The sequence below is a fragment of the Cavia porcellus genome, unplaced genomic scaffold (genome assembly GCF_034190915.1).
Source record: "Cavia porcellus strain 051 isolate PalLab524CR breed Dunkin Hartley unplaced genomic scaffold, mCavPor4.1 scaffold_4, whole genome shotgun sequence".
Taxonomy (NCBI): domain Eukaryota; kingdom Metazoa; phylum Chordata; class Mammalia; order Rodentia; family Caviidae; genus Cavia; species Cavia porcellus.
Genome location: NW_026947487.1, coordinates 55,467,112 through 55,488,378, shown reverse-complemented (window position 1 = coordinate 55,488,378; position 21,267 = coordinate 55,467,112). Strand labels below are relative to the sequence as shown.

General features: G+C 53.5%; 1 protein-coding gene across 4 annotated transcripts in view; it reads right to left on the bottom strand.

The window, feature by feature from the left end:
• Tmem255b (transmembrane protein 255B) overlaps window positions 1-19,348 on the bottom strand; it is a 70,675-nt gene extending 51,327 nt beyond the window's left edge. For 2 of the 4 annotated variants that reach the window (XR_010046915.1, XM_003477557.5), the window contains exons 1-8: window positions 19,193-19,347; window positions 16,059-16,201; window positions 13,848-13,910; window positions 6,420-6,509; window positions 4,450-4,530; window positions 3,844-3,929; window positions 2,203-2,362; window positions 1,222-1,362 (exon numbers count right to left, since the gene is read on the bottom strand). Coding sequence is in view for 3 of the 4 variants with exons in the window: in XM_003477557.5 (XP_003477605.1) it covers window positions 1,222-1,362; window positions 2,203-2,362; window positions 3,844-3,929; window positions 4,450-4,530; window positions 6,420-6,509; window positions 13,848-13,910; window positions 16,059-16,201; window positions 19,193-19,250 (822 nt within the window). In the remaining variant the exon portion in view is untranslated. Of the gene's footprint in view, window positions 1-1,221; window positions 1,363-2,202; window positions 2,363-3,843; window positions 3,930-4,449; window positions 4,531-6,419; window positions 6,510-13,847; window positions 13,911-16,058; window positions 16,202-19,192 lie in introns of all 4 variants that reach the window. The other 2 variants (XM_023560623.2, XM_013141504.3) reach the window with 2 other exon arrangements.
• Window positions 19,349-21,267: the final 1,919 nt, after the last annotated feature.

Below are 21,267 nucleotides of genomic sequence, written 5' to 3'. Positions count from 1 at the left end.
AACGCATCATGTTCTGACTCTAAGATGGTTCCTTCCCGTACTCTGGAATAGGAGACTTCCCTTGAACCAGGCCCCCCAAGAGGCCTCTTTCTTGCCTAGCTCAGGGACCATCCAGCACCATCGGGATGCCCCGTGGGCCCAGCCAGGGCTGCCGGGGTGGGACGCTAGACCTTGCCAACCCTGTAGAACAGGTGGCCTCAGCCTAGGTCCTGGGTGTTGGGGCCACACCTGCTCCAGCCCCAAGTGCTACTGGCCTTCACTTCTTTGAAGACAGAGTGGGCATGCTGCCTGGCTGTCACTGTCCCAGTCAGTCAGGGCTGGATACCAAACAGTCCCCAACTGGCACCTGTCCTAGTGAGGTCTCCCTCCTGCCAATCTTGCTTGTTCATTCAGGTCCCCTTAAGGGTCACCTGAAGACTTGTGACCTCAAACACAGGACAATAGCCCATTGACCATGCATAGAGACACTGACCACATGCCTCTCTGAGGGTTGCCCCATGCAGCTCTGGACTGGTTGTCTCTGCTGCCCCTGACATAGCCATGTGACAGATGCCTCCCACTAGACAGAAAGCCTCCCCTGCTTGGACCAGGCACACTTCGTGTACCCCCAGAGGATCCTGGGCAATGTCTACTGGCAATTTGGTTTGTCACATCTGGGTAACTATGGGTAGGTCTCAGGATGCCAGCCCAGGAGGTGACAACCCTAAAGGTTCCTAGGTAACACTCAGAGCTGTTAAGGTGCCATGGATGATCTGGGCCAATTTCACCCTAGGCCACCAGCTCAGGCAGAAACCAAAGGGCAGGGGACGAAGTGGAGGAAACACAAGAGCCCTGCTGGCCTGTGCCCTCTCTTATGAGCCCCAGGGCCAGCAGTGCCAATTGTGTGTCCTTGCACTGGGTGCTGGAAGACTCAAGGCTCCACCTTAACTCTCTTTGCACTTTGGGGTATCCAGCTACCTGACAGCTGGCTATGTGCTTAGTCACACAAGTCTGAGCAGGGTCAGCTCACAGCTGGTCATTGGCAGAATCCAACATGAATCCCAGGGCAATGCCAGCAATGAGCCTCCAATACACATCCTCTACATGGCCTCATCTCTCCCTCCCCACCACCTGGACCACACAAGGATACCCAGGTGAACAGAGGCCCTCTCCATCTGATTGTGGCCTGTTTGCATGATCCTGTCTCTGGCCCACCTGGCTGTCACAGTGACGAATACCTACCTGAAGAGGCAGGGGGTAGGACGAGCAGGTGGGCATGGTTGTGGGTGAGCAGAAGCCAGTGTAAGCCAGGACCTGCTGGGCAGGGTTGTAGAGAATCTGAGGTGGGGATGATGGGCCGTAGGCCAGCTGTGATAGGGGAACCTGCAGAGAAGGGTGGTTGGCATTGTACCACCTGCGCCCAGAATGGGAGCCCTCCCTACAATGCCTGCAAGGACATCCTGACACTGCACATAGACTGGAGGCAGCTCTGGAGGCTGGGGAGCCTAGACAGGTGACCAGGAGTGGAGGAGAGGGCTGGAGTGAGACTTAGGGTCCTCAGACTTGGCCATGGCATCCCAGGAATAGAAACCTGAGAGGCTGAGACCAACCACAGGTCTGAGGACAGCCCAGACTATTACTGAACATGGCACAACCTAAGCTCTGGGACTTAGGCTGAGGGCTCCCCAAGGCTCTGAGCTGCTATGTTGGTGGGCTCTGTCTGCAGGTAGTAGTCCCAGCTGGGCCATGCACTCATATGGTCAGGAACTTCAGTTCACTACACACAGACACCCTGAGGGGACAGGACAGAGATGGGGAGCCATCCTGCACAGTCAACCCCTAGTAAACAGACACAGGGACTGGATATGGGGTCAGCCTAGGCTGCCCAGGGGCCCAGGCTAAGGGGCTCAGGAGATCAGAGGCTCACAGTACCCTCCCAGAGCTTGTTCAGCCAGGCCCTGGGTATGGGAGGCTCCCATATAACTCCACTGAGTGGCTCCGGAGCATAGGTTCATTTCTTATAAGGGTGGTACCCACCAGCTTCAGGGGCTAGAGGGCGAAGTTAGGCCACTCCTGTGAAGGCACAGATGGGCCTGTTCCTACGGAAGCAGCAGTGAGTGCCAGTTGCAACCTGGCAGGCAGCAGAGCCCTTGCAGCCAGCATCTCCTTTGCCAACAGAGCCCCCGACCCTGCACACTTCACATGCTGAGAGACATCACTCACCATGTCCTTGAAGGCCCCCAGCACAGCAGCTGTGACAATGCCCATGCACAGGCCCAAGATGTTCAGGACTGTGGAGACCCAGAGTAGCCGGTAGAGGTGGACCACATCCTGACAGCTACGAACACCCACAAACTCATAGTAAGTGGGGGACAGCTCCGCACTGTACATGGAGGAAGATAGCATTACTTATGGCCAATGTGTGGCCTGATGGTCATGTGAAGGCTAAGACAAGGCCACACTGAGGTCCAAGGCAAGGCTGGGTGACCACCTGGAGGGCCAGAGCCTGGCTGGATGATGACCCCGCATGTTAGAAACGTGGCCAGGAGACCTGGCTGTAGTTAGAGCCATGGCCAGCTGAACTGGCTATGGGTTACAGAGCTGAGGCCAGGCAGCTTCATGTCCCAGACAGTGACTGGTGTAGCACCAAGCTCTCACCCACACAGCACAGCAGAGCCAGCGTTGGTTGCCTGCGCAATAGGTTGTTCTCTCCTTCAAGGCTGCTGAGTGGACTCAGCATGTCCCTGGGGCCACATAGCCTGGCTTCCCTAGGGACCCTGATACATTCTGTGCCCGCTGCCCTGTCGTCAGGCCACAGAAAGGCATGGAAGCCAGACCTGGATTTTCCTGTGAAGTGATACCAGGTGAGAGCTAGTGTCCAGCCCCAGCCTGTGCCCTGGTGGGGACCCTGAGGGAGTCGCCTCACCCTCTTGGTATGGAAATCACTGCCCATTCTGGTCTGAATCACCACGCAGACAGCAATTGATACAGGGTCAGTGAATGCCTTGAAGTGGGGCCAAACATTCTAAGCTAGCAGCTACCACCAACCTGATCAGGCCTGAAGGGCAGCCACCCGGGACTCAAGGCCCAGTTGCCCAGGGAGAATGAGGAGGCAAGCCTGGGGACAAACTGGGGCTTCCAAGGTACACAAAGACGCTGCCCAGACTGTACCTGGTAGAGGTGGTAGTCACACAGGAGTCAGCTGACTCGGATGGTGGCAGGCACCCCCAGGGCCCACGATGGCACACAGACAGGGAAGCACTCATGGCTGCGAGTGGCATGACTTCCCCAGTCTGGACCAGGGTCCAGGAGAGGACAACCAGGGCCATGCAGATGGGCACCAGAAGCCACATGACTGGTGTACACACAGCAAGTCAGCCCCACGTCACTGATGTTCTGTGCTAGCTCTGTCCTCTCCCACCCAGAGGGCGGCACCTCTTCAATATGGGATGCACCTGCATTTGGTGAGGTGGTCAGGCAGGATAGTGGCTGTGCCGTCCCCTCCTCTTCACACCAGGGAACGAGAAATACATAGTGCTCTCATGTACAACTTTGCCCTATGGAAAAGGCTCTGGGATCCCGGCTTGGGATCCCTACCCTGAGAGGACATCCTGGAGGCTATTCCCAGCAAGTGACAGCCAGAGGCCAGGACATGCTTAAATCCCTTCCCTGCCCATGCTATGTGTACCTCAAAGACCACGCAACATCTCTGAGCCTCTGAATTCCCACCTGTGAATCCACATCAAGACTGATTGAGTGCTTTTAGGGGAAACAGTCATGGAGGCTTTGCACATGTGTGCTCAGATGCTGCACAATGTGTGTGTGTACATGAGTGCGTGCATGTGACATGACAGCACTGCTCACCTCTCACACGTGTAGAGGTCACAGCAGTAGCAGGTGTTGCTCCTCACCTTCAACTGGCACTTGCCCATCAAGGAGTAGCAGGTGACCTGGGGAGAGGGACAGGTGCAAACCAGGGCCAGGCCTGTCTCCCAGCATGGAGGACCTCAGGTCAGGACCCTCCAAGGTGAGTTTGCGTTCAACCCCTCAAGTCTTCTTCACACAGGTACAGGCTATGAGTGGGTCCCAGGGGACTCACACGCATCTCACCCTGCTAGAAAGTAGGCAGAGTCACACAGTGGCTATCCATGGCCAGAAAGCTAGGCATTTCTAGGATAGCGCCAGCATCACCCCGGTTTCCTGCAGGGATTAAGCTGGTGAAAACCCTAATGGAAACACCCAGGAGCTGGACTGAAGAATTGCAACACTGTGTCACAGAAACAAGTCACAGCTGTGATTCCAAAGAAAACAGAGGACATTGCAACGCCAAGGCCAGCACATCCACACAGGGATGTTGTGTATGTCACCACCCACAGGTGAAGGCGGGGCAGGAAAACTTGCTAGAACAAAGGCAGGCACACAGACACTGGTGGGACTGTGGCCTTGGCCGAGGAGAGACCCAGGGCTTACCTCAGTCTGGTAGACGTCATACAAGTACCCTGCCCCACTGGAGTAGAACTGGCATCTATCCATGCTGAGCGGCCTCAGTTCCTAGAAAGAAAGAAACATAAATGGATGGACTTGTCATGCCCATTGCAGACCTTTCTGCCACGGTCTCAGGCAACAGCACATTCCCAGTGCCAACCAGAGCAGCAGGACTCCTGCATCTGGCAGGGAGAGGCAGAAGCCCAGGAAGGAGCCCCTCTGTCCATCTGGTGGGGCTGACCATTGGTCAGCATAGGGAAGAGGAAGGAGATGGTCACCTGCCTTTCTGAGTGCAGTCCACAACTGTACCACAGATACCTGGGCCCCTGTCTTTCCCTAAAGTGAAACAGCATTCTACTAGGATGGTAACAAGGATTTCAGACTGATTCATTCATCCATTCAACTAGCCCATTCATCCATCCACCCATCTGTCCACTCATCTCCACATACACTTGTAGGAGACAATTTGCGTGACTCCTCTTGAATGCAGAACAATTGCTGCAACATCAGTTAAATCAAGTCTTATTTCCATATACTGCTGTGTAAGAGCAGGCTATGCTATTTCCTTCTCCCTTCATCTGGCTCTAAGGGATGCAAATAAGGTTTCAGAGGTACTGATATGTAATCCCGGAGGCCAACCTAACACTTTCCTGTGTCCTCGCACAGTGATCTCTGTAAAATATTGAGCACAGCGGGATGGCAGAGCCACTCAGCTCCAGGCATGTCAGCTGGGTAGAGCTTTAAAGTAACAGGCTATGAGTCCCCAGGGCACAAAAGTTTGCATATCAGAAACTGAAGCAGCAGCCTTCAAAAACAATTCAAATGCTACCTCTGAATTATGCAGACTGATCCTTCTGCCTGTCATTCTCCCTGCATTTTGCAAAGATGCTTTTCTTCCTACCTGGCGAGCCAGCTTGGGTTACTCCCCTAGCTCCCAACTTCCTCACTGTCACTCATCCTCGTGCCACCCCCTTCTTCACAAGATAGTAAATTCTGGGAGAGGCCTTGGGTCAAAGCCTTTATCCACACATCCCCACTTGGATCAGGCTTAGGATACATTGGTTGCCCTTAGCTTTGAATATGTATTGGTGTCTACTCTCACTGTGGGTTGCATTGGAGGTGGTACGTTGGAATTAATTTGCTGAGACTCCAATAATGTTTCAATTGGTTTACAAATATAACTTCCCAGATTGTGAGGAAAATTAGAAAAAGGATTATAATACTCAATATTTAGATTACAATATCCAACAGTTGGATTACAATACCCAGCTTCCACATATCCCCATTCATTTATCTGTTCCTCCATTATCAATTTGTCCACTCCCAACACATCCAGCCACCCACTTCTCAGCCACCCACACATACATAACCAGGCTTCCATATTTTTCTGCCCCTCCTGCCCATCCCTCCCTCTCTCACTCACCCATTTGTGCCTGTGCATCTCTCCACCCATCCTTCCACATCACCCTGTCCAACCACTCAGCCAAATACTCCTCATATCCCTATGGTTCGTCCAGCATTCCTGGAGCAGGTCGGCATCAAATGGCAGACAGAACTCTTGCCTCAGGCAATGTACAGACCAGCGAAGGGCCAGGCCAGTGCCCCTGTGATTCCAAAGCGCTTACAACTGCTGGGCCAGAGGGTGCAGAAATGAAAATGCCATGAAACCACATAACCTGTAAAGGAGCGGGGACCCTGTCTGCATGCGTTTTGGTCTCTTTCCCAAAGCACTGCTGCTGCTGCTGCTGCCGCTGCTGCTCTAACAGCTGAGCCTGTCAACCATCCTGCTGTCAGTTGATGGACTGATTGGACTCCAGTGGGCTCACCAATGGGACAAATGGGGCGCAGTGTCACTCCTGTGTGGACAATGTCATGATGGGGTGGGGCAGGTGTCACTTCTGTGTGGACTCTGTCCAGAGAAGGTGGCCGTGCTGGGGCACAAGGGCTGTACTCACCATGTGCCGTGCTGCGAACACCCCATCCACAATGGCACAGCAGAAGGCAGCCACCACACCAAAGCTGATGAACACAATGGCTGCCACCAGCTGGAAGTGGAAGGCAGAGGACAGAGATGTTTTTTACAGGCCGTTCAAAGCCCAGCTTGAACCCAAGTTCCCAGCACCGCTCTCCCCAGCTCCCTCCAACTCTCTCAGGACAGCCCACCCTGGGGTGCACCCATGTGCCTTTCTCCTCAAACAGGGACATACGGAACCCCCTTAATGGAGTGCACAGCCCTTCCCCCTCACTGCTCCTGAGAAGGGACCTCAGCCACCACTACAAACGTGCACACCCACATGTATACAGTGTGTGCACTTTGTCTCTAAGGTAACCAAGACCCCTCTGCACAGCCTATGTTTGGTGATCCTAGTTCCAGGAGCAGCTCAGTAGTGACAAGAAGGCTGTTTAAACAGCTTAAAGGTTGTTTTCGTGGTGAACTCTACTCAGCCCCTAAATACAGCCTCCTAAAACAGTGGGCTTGCACACGTAAGTGTCTATGGAATCAGTCCTCCAGTGTACATTAACACACTGTTTTCACAGAGGATACATGTAGGCCTTTTGCACTTTACAATTGCGAGAGTTTGATAAAAACATTTGACTGGTTTTTTTGCTCATTTCCTCTGAACCTGAATGACATTTGAAACTATTGGTTTTTTAAGGTCTGACAATCCGATGGGCAAAAAAATCCCCACTTTATTTCAATGTGAATTTCTCTGAATATTAATGAGGGTGGACATCTTTCTTACATTTTTAAAGTTTTTCTTGTAAAACAATTCCAGATTAACCATAACAAAGAGGAAACTAGTTTCCAGATCCTCTGTTTACCCTCCGCTCAGCTCCCTACTGTCAGCATCTTCAAATCAGACAGTGAACTCCCCATATCAATGATGACTGCCCTGGCTTTGAATGTATCTGGTCCCAGAGACACGGGGTGGCCAGCATCATCCCCACACTTTGTGGTCTGAGGTATACCATGTCTTCAGCAAAGGCAGCCATAGTGCTATCCTCAAGTGCACAGGTAGTGACCCCAGCCCGCAATGTACCTACCCTAGTTCACATTGCAACGGGGCCACTATTTCTGTATGTGCTTCCTTCCCTGCCCTAACCTGCTTCCCCAGAGATTGTTGACAAATCTAAAGAAGGGCAAACTCCAAGAAGGCTCCAAATTCCCCTACTCCAGCCTTATTCTCCCAACCCCAGCAAAAACCCTGTAGGGATACTTTCTCTTTCCTGTGTCCTTGGCTCTGCGGCTTTTGTACAGTACTTTACTATGGCTTATGTCGAGATGTCTTCTGTAAGCCTCACTGTAACACAGGCAGGGTTTGGGGGAGGTGACTGGATCATAGGGTGCTGTACTCATGGATAAACTCATCCACTGGTGGGTTTGTAAATGATTCACTGTTAGGAAGAAGCAGACCCTAGGAACATGGCCTGGAAGACTCATCCCTCTCCCCAGCTCCTACCTTCTCTCTCTTCTTCCTGCTTCCTGTCCTCATGTTGTGAGGAATTCTCTACCACCAGGCCCCTCTGCCATGCGTCCTGCCTTGAAGTCATCAGACTAGAGACTAAAAGCTCTGCAAACCATGAGCCAAACTGAACCTCTCCTCCTTTAAAGTGTGGATGTTGGATATTGTGTCTCAGCAACAAAGAAAGTGACTAAGCCACAATCCCTGAGTCGCCTTTGCCTTCTGCCATGAGTCCAGCACTGCACCCAAACTTGCCAGCACATATGTAGGCCTGGACACTCTTGTGGCTCCCACGAGGGGTGCCCTGCCACTGTATTTTGTTGTGGGACCATCTGTAGGGCAGGCATCTCGACTCAGCTTCTGGGAGTGCACAGTAGCCTTGCTGGGTGCCCAAGGCCTCTGGAGGGTCCACAGCCACACCCCTTACAGCACTCTACATGGCCATGCTGGTGGGCTTTTGCTAAAGTAACAATGACTGATGGTGCTTCAGTAAGTTCTAGCTTGTGTTTCTCTACTTGTGGGATTGAAAGTCTGTCATATATTTAAAAGCTTCCTATAAATTACCTGTTAATTCCACATCCTCTGCTGGGTGTTTTGGCCCTTGTCCCACACAGATGATGTAGTAAGACTGTACACAGGTAAATGCATGTGTACCTGTATGCAGGAGCCATGCAGCTACATTGGTTTCCTGCTCTGCAATCTGACTGATGACCAGATGCAGTGTGATGTGCAGGCTTGACTGTCCTCTCTCAGTCGGCACTTGAGTGGGAGGGGTCGCCCTCCTGAACTGGAGTTGTTGTGAGGTGATGTGGGCTCCTGGAGCTCACCTACAGGAGGAGTCCTCAGCTCTCCCTACATGCTTTCCAGCATGGATTCTCACTCATGTGTCCAGCCTCACTCAGAGTCAGGTTACAGGGCCACACCAGAGGCACATGTGTCCATGCCTGACTCTGCCACCTGAAGGGAGTGTCCCTCTACCCACATCCACCTTAAGCAGTTGTGCACTTCTCATTGAGCTGTTCTGCTGTTGCCTGGGGGACAGGGTGTCCTCTTATTGTGTTCTCCAGCCAGGTGTGGTGTGCCTGTGTGCCTGTGCATGCATGTATACTCTGTGATAGGTGTCGGTTTCCATGCCAGCTCCAGAAGGCAGAACCATGTCTGAGCATGTTAGGGTGCTCTGTGTCTGTGTTCTCCTGCTCCTGGGCCCCAGAGACTGTGGACAAGGATGTAGATCAGGCAATCTGTCATTGCCAGAGGCCTCCAGTGGCCAGTGGTACTACGGCACGAAATGTCACCTAGGGAGTGATACAGTGGACCTGATGTGGAGGTCACCCAGGACTACCCGTCGGTCAGCACCCAGTGTGAAGAGGAAGAAGTCAGTCAGATGCATTGCCAGGATCTGGGTAGAGACCACTCATTATGATATCTGCCATAGCCTGGTAACAGTGAGAGGGGTGAAGATCCTTAAAGTGCAAAGAATGTAATCACCCCCAAACCCAGTTGGAATCAGTTATACGTCCTGGACTAAACAGGGATCACACTCTCCCACCTTAGGGACAAAGTGTCCCTGACATCTCTGGCTCTGAAACACCCCCCCCCAACTGCCTTCAGCATCAGCTCAAGGGCTCTGCTGACCTTCTATCCCAGCGCTCTGGTCCAGGGCCTCTCTCCTCTCCTGCTCAGGAAGAGCCAGTTAGTACACTGTGGGCTCTGGGAAATGGATAGTCTGGTGCCACACTGAAAGAATCAGCAACAGCTGGCTGTCAGCACACTGTCACATGCTCCTGCTGGATCCCTGAAAGCCACACACAGATGTGGGTTTTGATCCAAAGAGCTCACCTTCACACCTGCACCACAGCCACCAGTCCTGGTAGCTTTGAGTCGCATGGCGCCTTCTGAGCAGGCACTCTCCTCATTGGCCTGGCCTGCTGCCCTCCCCATGCCCCATCACCGGACCCCTTGCCAGCTACCCTAGAGCTGCTGGGGAAAATGGGAGTCTCTCTCTCCTCAGAAATCTGGGCACTGTGAGGCAGGCACAATGTGACCCAGTGTCCTGAGTTCCCACAAGGCAGGGGCCACAGGTTTTATCCTGGCTTATCTCAGGAGACTCACTGCAGATGTCAGCAGAAATCCTCTCCAATGGCGTCTAGGAGATGACCCCATCTCTACCCTGCCTGGTCCACCCAGCTGGGGGTTCAGGCTGCTCCACCCCTAAGCTTCATATATGAATCTCCCTGAGGCTGAGAAACCATGCAAAAGCAAGGCCTCTAGTCCTATGCACCCAGCACCCAAAGAACCCGTAGGGGAGCTGTCCTGGCCATGGCCCAAGTTCTGATCCCTCAAGGGCATTTTCAGTCTGTAATTTACTGCTTCTCAGTTCCCCTGGTTCTTCTGCATCAACATCAGTAGATTTTAAACCCTGACCCACAAGGGTTCTGGGGTGTCTATATGTTTGCATGCCTGAGTATACATATATGTGTGCATGTGTGCACATGTGTGTGTGTTACATGTGTGCACATGTATTTACATGTGTGCATATGTGTGAGATGTGTGCATGTGTTTGCATGCCTGTGTGGACATGTATACCATACATGTACATGTGTTTTTATTTATACACATTTGACTGCATGTGTACAATTATGTGCACTTGCGTGCATGTGTGTCCACATTTGGACCAGAGGGATCAGCATGTGACAGTCTTTCTTCCCCTGGCCTCGTGAACCAGCTGAACTGCAGTATTCATATGTGAAATCCACAACCCGTGTGTCTGGAGAGCATCGAGGACTACTTGTCCAGTGGTGGAGAAATCAGAAGCTGAGCTGATCTGGGGCTGTCTGGACACTGCTGGGACTAACCTAACTAGGGCAGAGATGATGGAGGTGCCATCCGGATGATTAGATACCACCTGAAGTCTACAGGGAAGCACTTTCAGAGGCTGGGAGGCTGCAGGAGGGCTTTGGAGAATCTGTGGGGCAGAGCAAGCTCCATCCTGAGCTGAGGCCAATCATGCCAGCCTGAAACTCGGAGCCCTGCACGTTCTATCTACCTCTGCACATGTGCAGGATTGATTTCCCATGGCTTTAAAATGAAAAGAAACCAAGGAAGAGCACTACCAAGCATCTGGACATGCCCAGGTGTGGCACAGTATCCAGGCTGGATCCTGGCCCTCATAGGAGGAGGCAGCTGCCCTAGGTAACCAGGGGCTCTGGCGCAGGCATCCCCATGTGGCTGGCCCTGTGCTGGACACGTCCCATGTGTAGCCTGACTGCTCCCCCAGCTCACATGGCAGCAGTTGGGGCTCAGGATGGCTCCACGTCCCCAGGTCATACAGCACTAATGGTGGCCCAGGTCATCACCCATCAATGTTGAGCTAGCATCAGTGAAGCTATGGCTGTCGTGGGAAGTCAGCCCAGACACTTCCCAGAAAAAGCATTATAAGGCAGGACAGGAGCATACACGGCCCTCCAGAGGCTGTGAAGACCCAGCAAGCAGCCTGCCTCACCTGTTCAGAGCTGGACCCACTGCCCTGGCCACTTCTGACCTCTGGGTTCCTGCTGCCCGCTGGGAGGCCCACATTATGTCCAGCAGAGCCAGGGACCTGGACCAGGCCCACCCACCAGCAAGGTGAAAGTGGCTGAGATGACTTCGCCTTGTAGGCAGAATAACTGCTAGAAACAAGTAAGCAATGCAGGGTTCAGGGTGTGAGATGAAACCCAGACCTGAGGCCACAGGCAATGCAAAAACAAACAAAAAAAAAAAGTGAGGAAACAAAGCCCACAAGAAGAACAAAATAATCAGGAATGAATTTAACAGAGAAAGCACAAAGCTGGAAACGTCACCATACTGGTGATGGGAGCTAGAGAAGAGGTCCAAACGACCCTAGACAAGGAGGCCAGGCTCAAGCCACACTTCCAGCCTTAGCTCCCACCATGCCCAGAGTGTGCATTGGTACAGGGGGATGCCCGGACCTGCAGGCAGAACTGAGAGTCCAGGCACAGACCCGTCCCTGCAGCCTGCTGCTCTCGACAAGGACACCAGGCCACTCGAGGGAGATGTGGGCTTCTCAACAAATGGTGCTCAGACAACTGGAAAATCCCAGAGAACAGAGACATGGTGCCTACCTGCACTGTAAATATAGATTAACTCAGGGTCAAATGCCTAGAAGCATTAAAGCCAGAAGAATTGTAAGGAAACACAGACAATCATTGCACTCTTGGATTTGACAACTGACTTGTGGAGGTGCTAACAAAAACCTGAGAAAAAAGAAAAAATAAGACTCCATCAAAACTGAAGACCACTGTACTGAAAGGACAATGACAAGACTATGAAAAGCCAGCCTGCAGAACAGGACAGAGTGACAAGCCATTCATGTCTAGGATACACAAGGGACTCTGGGAATGATGAGAAGAGAAGCTATCCAAATAAAAACAAGCAGGAGATTGAACAGAGATTTCCCAGAGAATGGAGAGAGCTCTGACGCCCTCTCAGGGAAAATACCACTAAGGCCTTGTGCAGACACAGCAGGTGCCTCACACACTGGCCAGGAGGGGAGCGGTCAGCCTGCCTGCTTGTGGTTTGGAAATCATCTGGGAGTCCCTCACGTGGCCAGACATGGTTCACCATACTGCTAGCAATTTCTCCCTTGGCATATTCCCAAGAAAAGAGAAGGGGACAGTTCACACAGACACAGCCCAGGCATTTCACACAGGTCTGCAAGCGCCCCACAACAGCTAAGTGACAGAGATGACCTCACAGCTGTTGGCCGGAGAGCAGACAGGGGACAGGCTGAACTGTCACCCACCCCACAAGGAAAGGAGGCTCTGCACCACCACGTAGGAAACTCCAGGGCACTCAGGACAGAAGAAACGAAAGGTCGCCTGGTGTGTAGCACCACTCCTAGGTCAGTCCACAGCAGCAGTGCTCAGATGACGCCCTGCAAGGTACCGAGGGCTAGGTAGGGCTAGCAGATGCCACAGTGACTGGGTATCCTAGAGCTGCCTGCAGACTCTGGGACTGAACTTGTTCAGTGAGTGGCTGCATGAATGTGGGGTAGGTCTCATTAACAACTTTCCTAAAAAGGGAAGGGTCGGGAATCAGGCTGCTGGGACCAGGGAGGCCCATACGGCCATACACACCAACCTACACCTGGGTGCTCTGCCCACCTTGCTTCCCCACCATCTGTGAGGTGGACTCTGTGAGATCCATGAGAGTGGCACCCAGGCTTCCACACCTTAAATCCAAAGGTGCTGGGCACTGCCCTGGCCTGGGACCCGCATTCCCAGGCAGTCAGGCACAGGGAGTGGGCTGGTCCCTGACCATGTTCAGGCCTGTGCTGCGGGCTGGACCTGCCCAGGAGCTCCTGCACCCACTGCAGAAGTTCAGGTCACCCTGCGATGCCTCACCCTCCCTGGGACATAGGCAAACTCACTGAACCAACACAGGTCCCCTAGCTATCTCCTCTGCTACTGCAGAGCCCACCTTCTCAACCCAGAAGGGCCAAGGGGGCACACACATCACACGCTAGTTACTCTAGCCTTGTGATGCAGTCAGGTGACAGCTGGCAAGGGTCCAGGAGGGATGTGGAGCTGAGGCAGGAGCAGAACAGCCACTGCCCCAGTGAACCTGGAACTGCTTTGCCAGACATCACCCCAAAGAACAGACGCCAATGCCAACTACCAGTGATGCCCTCTGACATCCACACACACAGCATGGTGCCTGGACACTCATGCTGTACATGCACCATCAGCCCAAGTACCTTCCTGTCCACCCTCCTCTTTCTCAGTCTGGGTGACCCTAAGCATTGCCATGGCATCCCAGGGACCTCCTCACACTGTGCAAGGCCGGGGAGGGCAGCACCCCATGGAACCATGGCTGCAGCTGGGGCTTCCACCCCACCTTGGAAGAAACCTGCTTTCTCACCATTTGTCTTCTGTTCTCCACCAGATGGATGCCAATGATTCCCAGGAAAGAGCCAAAGCCCAGCTGAGACAGGAGAGAAACAAGAGAGGAAGGTTCTGTCAGCAGCTGATCACATGCTCTGGAACCCTTTGTCTCCCCACAGGTGCCCCTCCCCCAAGATGCACTCACTCCTGCTGTGCTGAGCTGGCCAGGGACTGAGCTTCAGCACTTCTTGTCTCCTCTCCTGAGTCCTGGAAAACCCTAGCCCACAAACCCTGTCCAAGGATAGCTGTGCAATTTGGGCACTGCACAAACCTGCTGTTTTGTTTTGTCCAGGGATGCAGGAACCAGCTCTGAGCCCAGCTGGGGCTGGGCAGAGGATTCCGGCTGGGAGACAAAAGGAGAGGGGCCATGTTGGGGTGAACATGCTGGCAGCTGTCTCTAAAGGAAAGGTAGGGGCTGGGTGGAGCACGAGTCTCAGCAGTGACAGTGAACACTACTGAGTGGCTTGGACAGCATCTGTCTCAGAGGCAGAGTCGCCGCCAGCTGGTCAGTGATGGCCCAGGAAACTTCGATGTGGGTTGGCATGAGTGGCCTGGGCCTCTGACCCAGTGGCAACTGTGTCAGCCTCGATGCTCTGGAAGTCAGACCCACAGTGTCCACGGTCATCCCTTATTGGTCACACATCCAAGGTGACACACAGGTACACATGTGGTTCCCGCCATGACTCAGGATTCCCACAGGGATAAAAAGATCACAATCTCTTCCATGTTGAGCTTTGAGGTTCCATAGTTCACAAATATCAAAGTCAAAAGACTCAAAAAGTGCTGAGCATGGTGGTGCACACCTGAGATCCAGCATTTAGGAGACTGAGGCAGGACGATGACTGAGCATTCAAGGCTAGCTTGAACTACATAGTAAGACACTGTCTCAAGAGAACCAAAAGATAAATAAGTATCAAAGTTCAACCAACGGAAACTTGTGTAAATATTCTATCTCATTATCTTTTATTTTCTTTAGTTTGAAAGGACCTTGCTCTGCAGTGTGATAGATGGAGCTCTTCCTCTGGGGCCTCTCCCCAAGATAAGTGGCCTGCATCTCCGCATGAGATGGGGACCACAGAATGCTCCTGCAATCCGCAGGCACCACATGTGGTCACCGCATATGACTCAGCCTCATGGAAGCCCAGCTCAGTTTCCCAAATGTTGGCCAGGGCGGAAGCAGAGGATCCTAACCAGGCAAGGACTGAGAGCAAACAGAGACAGCACCAAGGAAGTGAGATGATGCTCCGCAAATTCTTCAGGGTGAGGTGCCTGCACACCAGGAACTGGATTCCAGAGCTCCCTTCCCACCCAGAAAACATGACAGAAAAACAGATGTGAGCCCAGTTCCCAGTGCCGGCTTCATGCAGCTGCACTAGAAAGTTTTCTCTGAAAGCTGCTACTCATAAATTTGCTCCTGAATTAAACACAGAGAAACAGTGTATCAGATATGTAAAGGTCAATATAGAGAAGAATTAGACAACATTGTTGGTAAGGAGTTTTCTTGGTTTTCTGGTTGTCTGGTTTTGGTTTGTTTTTCCAGATCTTCGAGACAGGGTCTCACTATGTAGCCCAGGCTGGACTTGAATTTTTGGCCAGCCTCCAGCCTCAGATGTGTCACTCATGTCTGCAGAGCAAGTGCAGACACTGAAGGCAGCTTTGCTGATGCTGTGACTGATGTCAACCAGTGATGTCAGTGAGGGCCATGGGCTCAGTCGCCCCGCTTCCAAGATGTCTTGGTCTGCAGCCTTGCCAGAGCAGCCAGCTCAGAACCCAGGCCATGTCCACAGAGCTCACGAGGAGAATTTTGTTACTGACAGTAGCAGGTGTGGATTCGCAGCTTGGCCTCCAGGTAGCGTGGAGTTTGGGGGCTCAGTCACTGACCTGACGTGGGTGGACAATGTCTGCCCCATTGATATCTCTTGGTCCTCATGTGACCTTACTCTGAAGGGATGTTCCATCTGGGGCCAGGGCTCTGGGAGAGTCCCCTCCCAACCCCTATCACATCACTGAGCATGGAATGACCTGCCCTGCGCCCCCCACACAGGCCCTAGACCAGCCCTGGGCCCCTCCTGCCCTTTGTCTCAGCCGCACCCTGGGGTCTGCACAGGAGAGGCCCCACTCCATGGCATGGTGCTCCCCACCCTGTGGAGACGCAGAGCCCACCCACAACCCGGCAAACTTGACTCACGATGATGCCAGGGTAGTAGCCACCCACGGTGACATTCTCCGTCCTGGTGGTAGCAGCGAGGCCGATGGTCAGGATGAGGGCAGACACCAGCAGCAGAGACCCCACAAACCACAGGGAAGTCCGCTTTCTCCGGGCAAACCCTTCTGTGAGAAAGACAAAGGTGAGTGTCAGTGTGACTGTCCCTGGGAGCCTTTTCCCTCTACACAGCGGCACTGAGTCAGTCTCTCCAGAACCCAGGCTCCTCCTCATCCCATAGACACCCATCCCAGGGACCCTGTCGAGCCTACTCCCCTTCCTTGCTCCCCAGAGACCTGGAACTCACCTCCCTGTGGTCTCTGAGCCCAGGCCCTGTGCTGCCCCTCAAGGGACCATTTCCCAGCCCTGCCACAGCCCCAAGGTGATATCTGCCAGGATTGCTGTCATCACAGGATATGTGTCCAGCCCAGACCAGGAGCTGGGGCAGATGGAAGCTCAGCTCTCCCTCCGTCTCCCAGCCCCCCAGATTCCCATGCCCCCATCTCTGCCCCCACACTGCAGGAACTGAGTTCAGCACTCACTACATGCCAGGCCTGCTCAGCACCACACACTACATCCACATCAGGAGGATCCTTGCCCTATGCCTAGGCAGAGTCCCAGAGCATAGTCTATCTCCCCCTCCACATACACACAGGATGTGGGAGAGTCCTTCTGCCACGTCCCTGACAGCTCAGGGCAAGGAGAAGGCAGCACAAGGTCTGGCCTGGAGGAACAGGAAGACCAAGCCAGCAATCTGCTCCTTTCAGGCCAGCTCCTGGTGTGAACCAACCCTCACTGGAAGGGCAGCACTGGCCCAGCGAAGCTTGGCACTCAAGAGGGTTTGGAATTCTCAGGAGTATCTTCAAGAAGCTGACCTCAGCCTTTGTCTGCTCACCCTGCTCACTGCCTGGGATGAACATAGGAGGACTGGCCTGGAAACCATGAGAGACCTGAGGAGGGCAGAGCAGAGGTGCCTGAGCAACCAGGCCAGGATGCCTCAGGACTCCACACTGCAAACTGCTCCAATGGCCCGGATTCCAGCTGCTGCAGTCACAAAAACAGGTGGGAAGGAACCTCATTGCCTTCTCAGACTCCTCCCCAGACCGGGGAACAGCTCTCAAGAGCTCTCACGATGGCTGGTGGCTGTTGTCCCTCAGACACACCTGCCACCTGGTGCCACTGCAGGGAGCCACACAGCTGGGCCCACCAGAAAGCACTCAGGCCTTTAGACCCATGAGGACTTGAGCCCAGGTTTCCAAGTCAGTGCTCCTGAAATGTGTGCGCATGCAGGTGTGCATGTGAGCGCATGGGTGCACAACTGTGCACAGTTGAGTACACATATGTGTGCCAGACTGGAGTGCATGCATGAGTGTCTTGTAGTGAGTGACACATGTGTGTGTATGTCAGTGGCCAGACTGCGCAAGGGGGTGCCCCCTGCACATCTGAAGGTTTTCTCCTCTGCACCTCATCACTCATCGAGGTCCAGCTTAGTGCAGGGGTAGCACTGAGAGGACACTGTGATGCCCACGCCCACCAGGGTTGTGACTGCTCCGCCCAGCCATCCTTGACCCATGGCACTGCTGACCTTGGGAGCTCAAGGCAGGAGGACACATCCTGTACCTCTCATCCCCAGGTGGCCCAGGGAAGAATGGAGCCCAGCTCTACTGCAGCAGGCTCTGTCACAGGGACCATGAGCCTCGAGAGGCCCTGACCCTGTCCTGCCAACTGCCAACAAGGTGTTCACCATACCCACTCTTTGCTTTGGGACGTTGTGACCCTAGTCCCCCTCACAGAGACTGGAAGTGGCTGAGCCAGGCCTGCTCAATAGACCCAGCCCCCAGAATGTGTTCATTGAAATGTGTCAGCTGGGCACATGACACATTTGTAATCCCAGCTTTCAGGAGACTGAGGCAGGAGTGCCCTTGAGCCCAGGGATTCAAGCCCTACCTGTGCAACATGGAAAGACCTCCTTTCAAAAAAAAGGATGTACCTCCCTCCCCATAGGGACAAGGCACTGATGCCAGAGTGGGGGCAGAGGTGTGCGCTCCTGCATTCTGATTTACAAGCAGCACCTCGTGTGACAGGAAAAGGACAGAGGTAAAATGCCCACAGTCCTACTCAGCCACACTAGTGCTTGGTGTCCTTTAACTTTTGCTTTTTGTTTTTTGCATTGGGATCTCTTGATGTTGCTCAGGCTGTCCTTGAACTGGTGAAGTCAAGTGATCCTCCCACTCAGTCCTCTGAGTTGTGGGGACCTCAGGCAGCCTTGGTACCTGGCTTTGAAATTTTTAATAAAAGACTGAATTTTTTGAATAAAAGACTGTCCTAAAGCTTAAAGTTCCTTACCAGAAGAAAAACTAAATCATTTTCTACATAAGCCATTGTTACTCCAGTACCACAGCAGTAGTGACTGGTTCGCAAATAAGGATCCAAAAATAGTGACTAGAGGCTAAGCAGGCAATCCTCACTGGAGGTGAAAGTGCAGCAGACCTGGCCTCCAGGGACCCTGCTAGAGAAGACTTGCGACAGAAGCCAGATCTCCTCATCAGGTCCTAACACCCACCAACCTGGTCATGGCAAAATGTTTGCCCCAGGTCCTCCTACAAGACTCAAGCCCCTGGGCGTCAACCTGGCTCCTGGTCCCTCCAGGAAGAGGCTTCCTGTTTTCCCAGCCCACAGCCCAAGCTGCAGGGCTGGAGCTGGAAAATCAACAATTAGCGATTCCGTGAATTGATGGTGAAGTGGGGCCCGGAGAGTCTCTGAAGTCAAACAATGCCCTGAAGCGAGGTGAGCACCTCTGTCACTTCCAAGCAGGAAAAAGCTACTTGGATTCCGTGAAAGAAACCATATCCAGCAGAAGAGAAGAGAAATGTGCAACATGGGGGCCAGCTGACAAGTTTGGATCTGTCCTCATTGGAAAGGGTGTGGGAAGTGTCACAGAGTGAAGATGGACATAGAGTCAGAGGGGCCACGAAGAAAAGATGGGGCATTAGAGAGGCGCGCTGGAGAGAGGACGGGCAGACAGGCAGTCCAAGCCCAGAGGAGGCAGAGGCACAGACCCTTCGGCAGGCAGCCCTTGCCTGCCCATCCCTGTCCCACCCGCCAAACCTGCCGCTCACCTGTAGTGTCCAGCAGTGCTGCCAGAGGCCCGGGCACAGGGGCCTGGGGCGGCTGCATCCCGGCTAGGGAGCCGGGTGCCCTCTGCAGACTCCTGGCTGCTCTGGCTCTCACTCTCCCGTGACAGCAGTGCAGGCCTCACACAGTGGCCCCGCCCCTGCTCCTGAGGACTTCCCCTCCCCCTGCCCTCTGGCCCTTTGCTGCTCTCTCTCCTTGCTGTCCCATCCCTCTCTCCTCCTGGCTGCTGCTTCCTCCCTCAGCCCCTCCAGCTCCCTCCGGTTTCTGGAAACCAGAATATGCAGGTAAAGGGACGAGATCTGGCAGCTGAAAGACCCCAGGGAGAACACATTTGAGGATGTGTCCTGGTTGATCCCTGCTCCCCACAGCCACCCTCCAGTCGCCACAGGCCAGCCTGGAGAACCTGATGGAGGGGCCTTTCAGGAAGCAGCAAGTGGAGCTCTGGCTGGCAGCCATGTGCCTGGGGTTAGAAGGATCACCTATAGCGTGAGGCTAGCCTGAACTACAAACACAGTGAGACCTCGGCTCAAATATAAAGAAGACAAAAAAAAAAAATCTTTTGTGGGCTGAGGTGTAGCACAGTGGTAAAGCACTTGCCCAGCACATTGAGTGAAGCCAGAGTTTTGTCCCCAGCACTGCAAAGAAACCAACAAAACCTTTTGAATTAAGGAAATCAGTAGCCACCCACAAAACAGGGAACTTTCAGAAGCACAGTCTCCCTAGGAGGGGGGTGCTGCCAGAGAAGCATGGAGAGGCCAGACAACAGCAGCGCTGATGAGCACAGGTGCCATGACCGACCAGGTGACCACATCACTCAGGAAACCTGAAGCAGAACCCCACTGGCCAGCACCTCCACAGTGCTCCCAGAGCAGAGCTTGGTTGTGCAGTTCAGAGGAGAGAGGGCACTGATCCGTGGCAGTGGTTAGAGTCATTTAGAGATTGTTTGCAGTCCCTGCTGTCCTGAGCCAGATCCCTGACTCAGTCTCCAGGGAGGCAAGTTGTCAGGAGCCATCGTCACTCAGGCTGTCTGCTGTGACGGAGAAGCTACACCTTGGCAGAGGGAACACACAAAGCTTTCTTCATGGCCCCACATATGACGGCAGGACAGCAGCCCCTGGGCTGGTGAGCCCCGAGGTGCCTGCCCGGGGACCCATGCAGGGTCAGGTATACAGCACCTTAAGGAGCTGCGCAGGAGAGAAGCTGGGGTGGCTCACAGCACCGCAGCCAGCATCACACCCTTTGTGCAAAGTTGAAAGCACTAGAGGACAGCACCCAGCTTCAGCCTCCCCCTGGCACCGTGCATACTGTGCGCTGCACGCCTGCCACACATCGGGACATGCTGCAGAGCAAGACAAAGACCCCAGAGGGGAGGAGAGTCGACCAGCACACACAACAAACAACACAGGACATGTGTGTTGGGATGGGGTTTGGATGTGTTCCCAGGGCTCCTCATTGGAAGTGTGGTCCCAGTGTGTGACACTAGGGGACTTTCAAAAGAGGAAGCATGGCATAAAGTGACCTGTTTCCCAGGCGTCTATCCTCAAAGGCATCCCGGGGGCTCCCAAGGAGCAGCTGTTATGGAGGCCACGTGGGCTGCACCCCGGCCCCAGCTCCCATCCCCCCATGTGGCTCTGCATAGGCGCCTACCATGAGTGCCTCATGCGCTGAGGTTCAGCTGAGAATTATGCTTTCATTTAACCCAGACTCTTCCAAAAGATCGTTTTAAAACTCAAGTTTTGGGTAGCTTGAACCATATACAGCAAACTGCCCATTTTTCAAGTGGAAATGGCACAGGTTTGACACAAAGACACACCCACAGAGTCAGTGCCACAGGTGGCGAGCACATCTAGCATCCTAAGTTTGCCTGTTGTAGGCAAGAGTCCCCTGTTGTAGCCCCCTTCCCCAATGCCCACTCATCTGCTTTCTGATATTTTGCATATTCTAGCATTTTATGGAAATGGTCCTGCCATGAGTGCTATTTTTGTTCTGGTTTGTTTGAGCACAACTGCCTAACATCACACCCGTGGTTGTTTTGTCTGCAGTTTATACCCTTACTGCA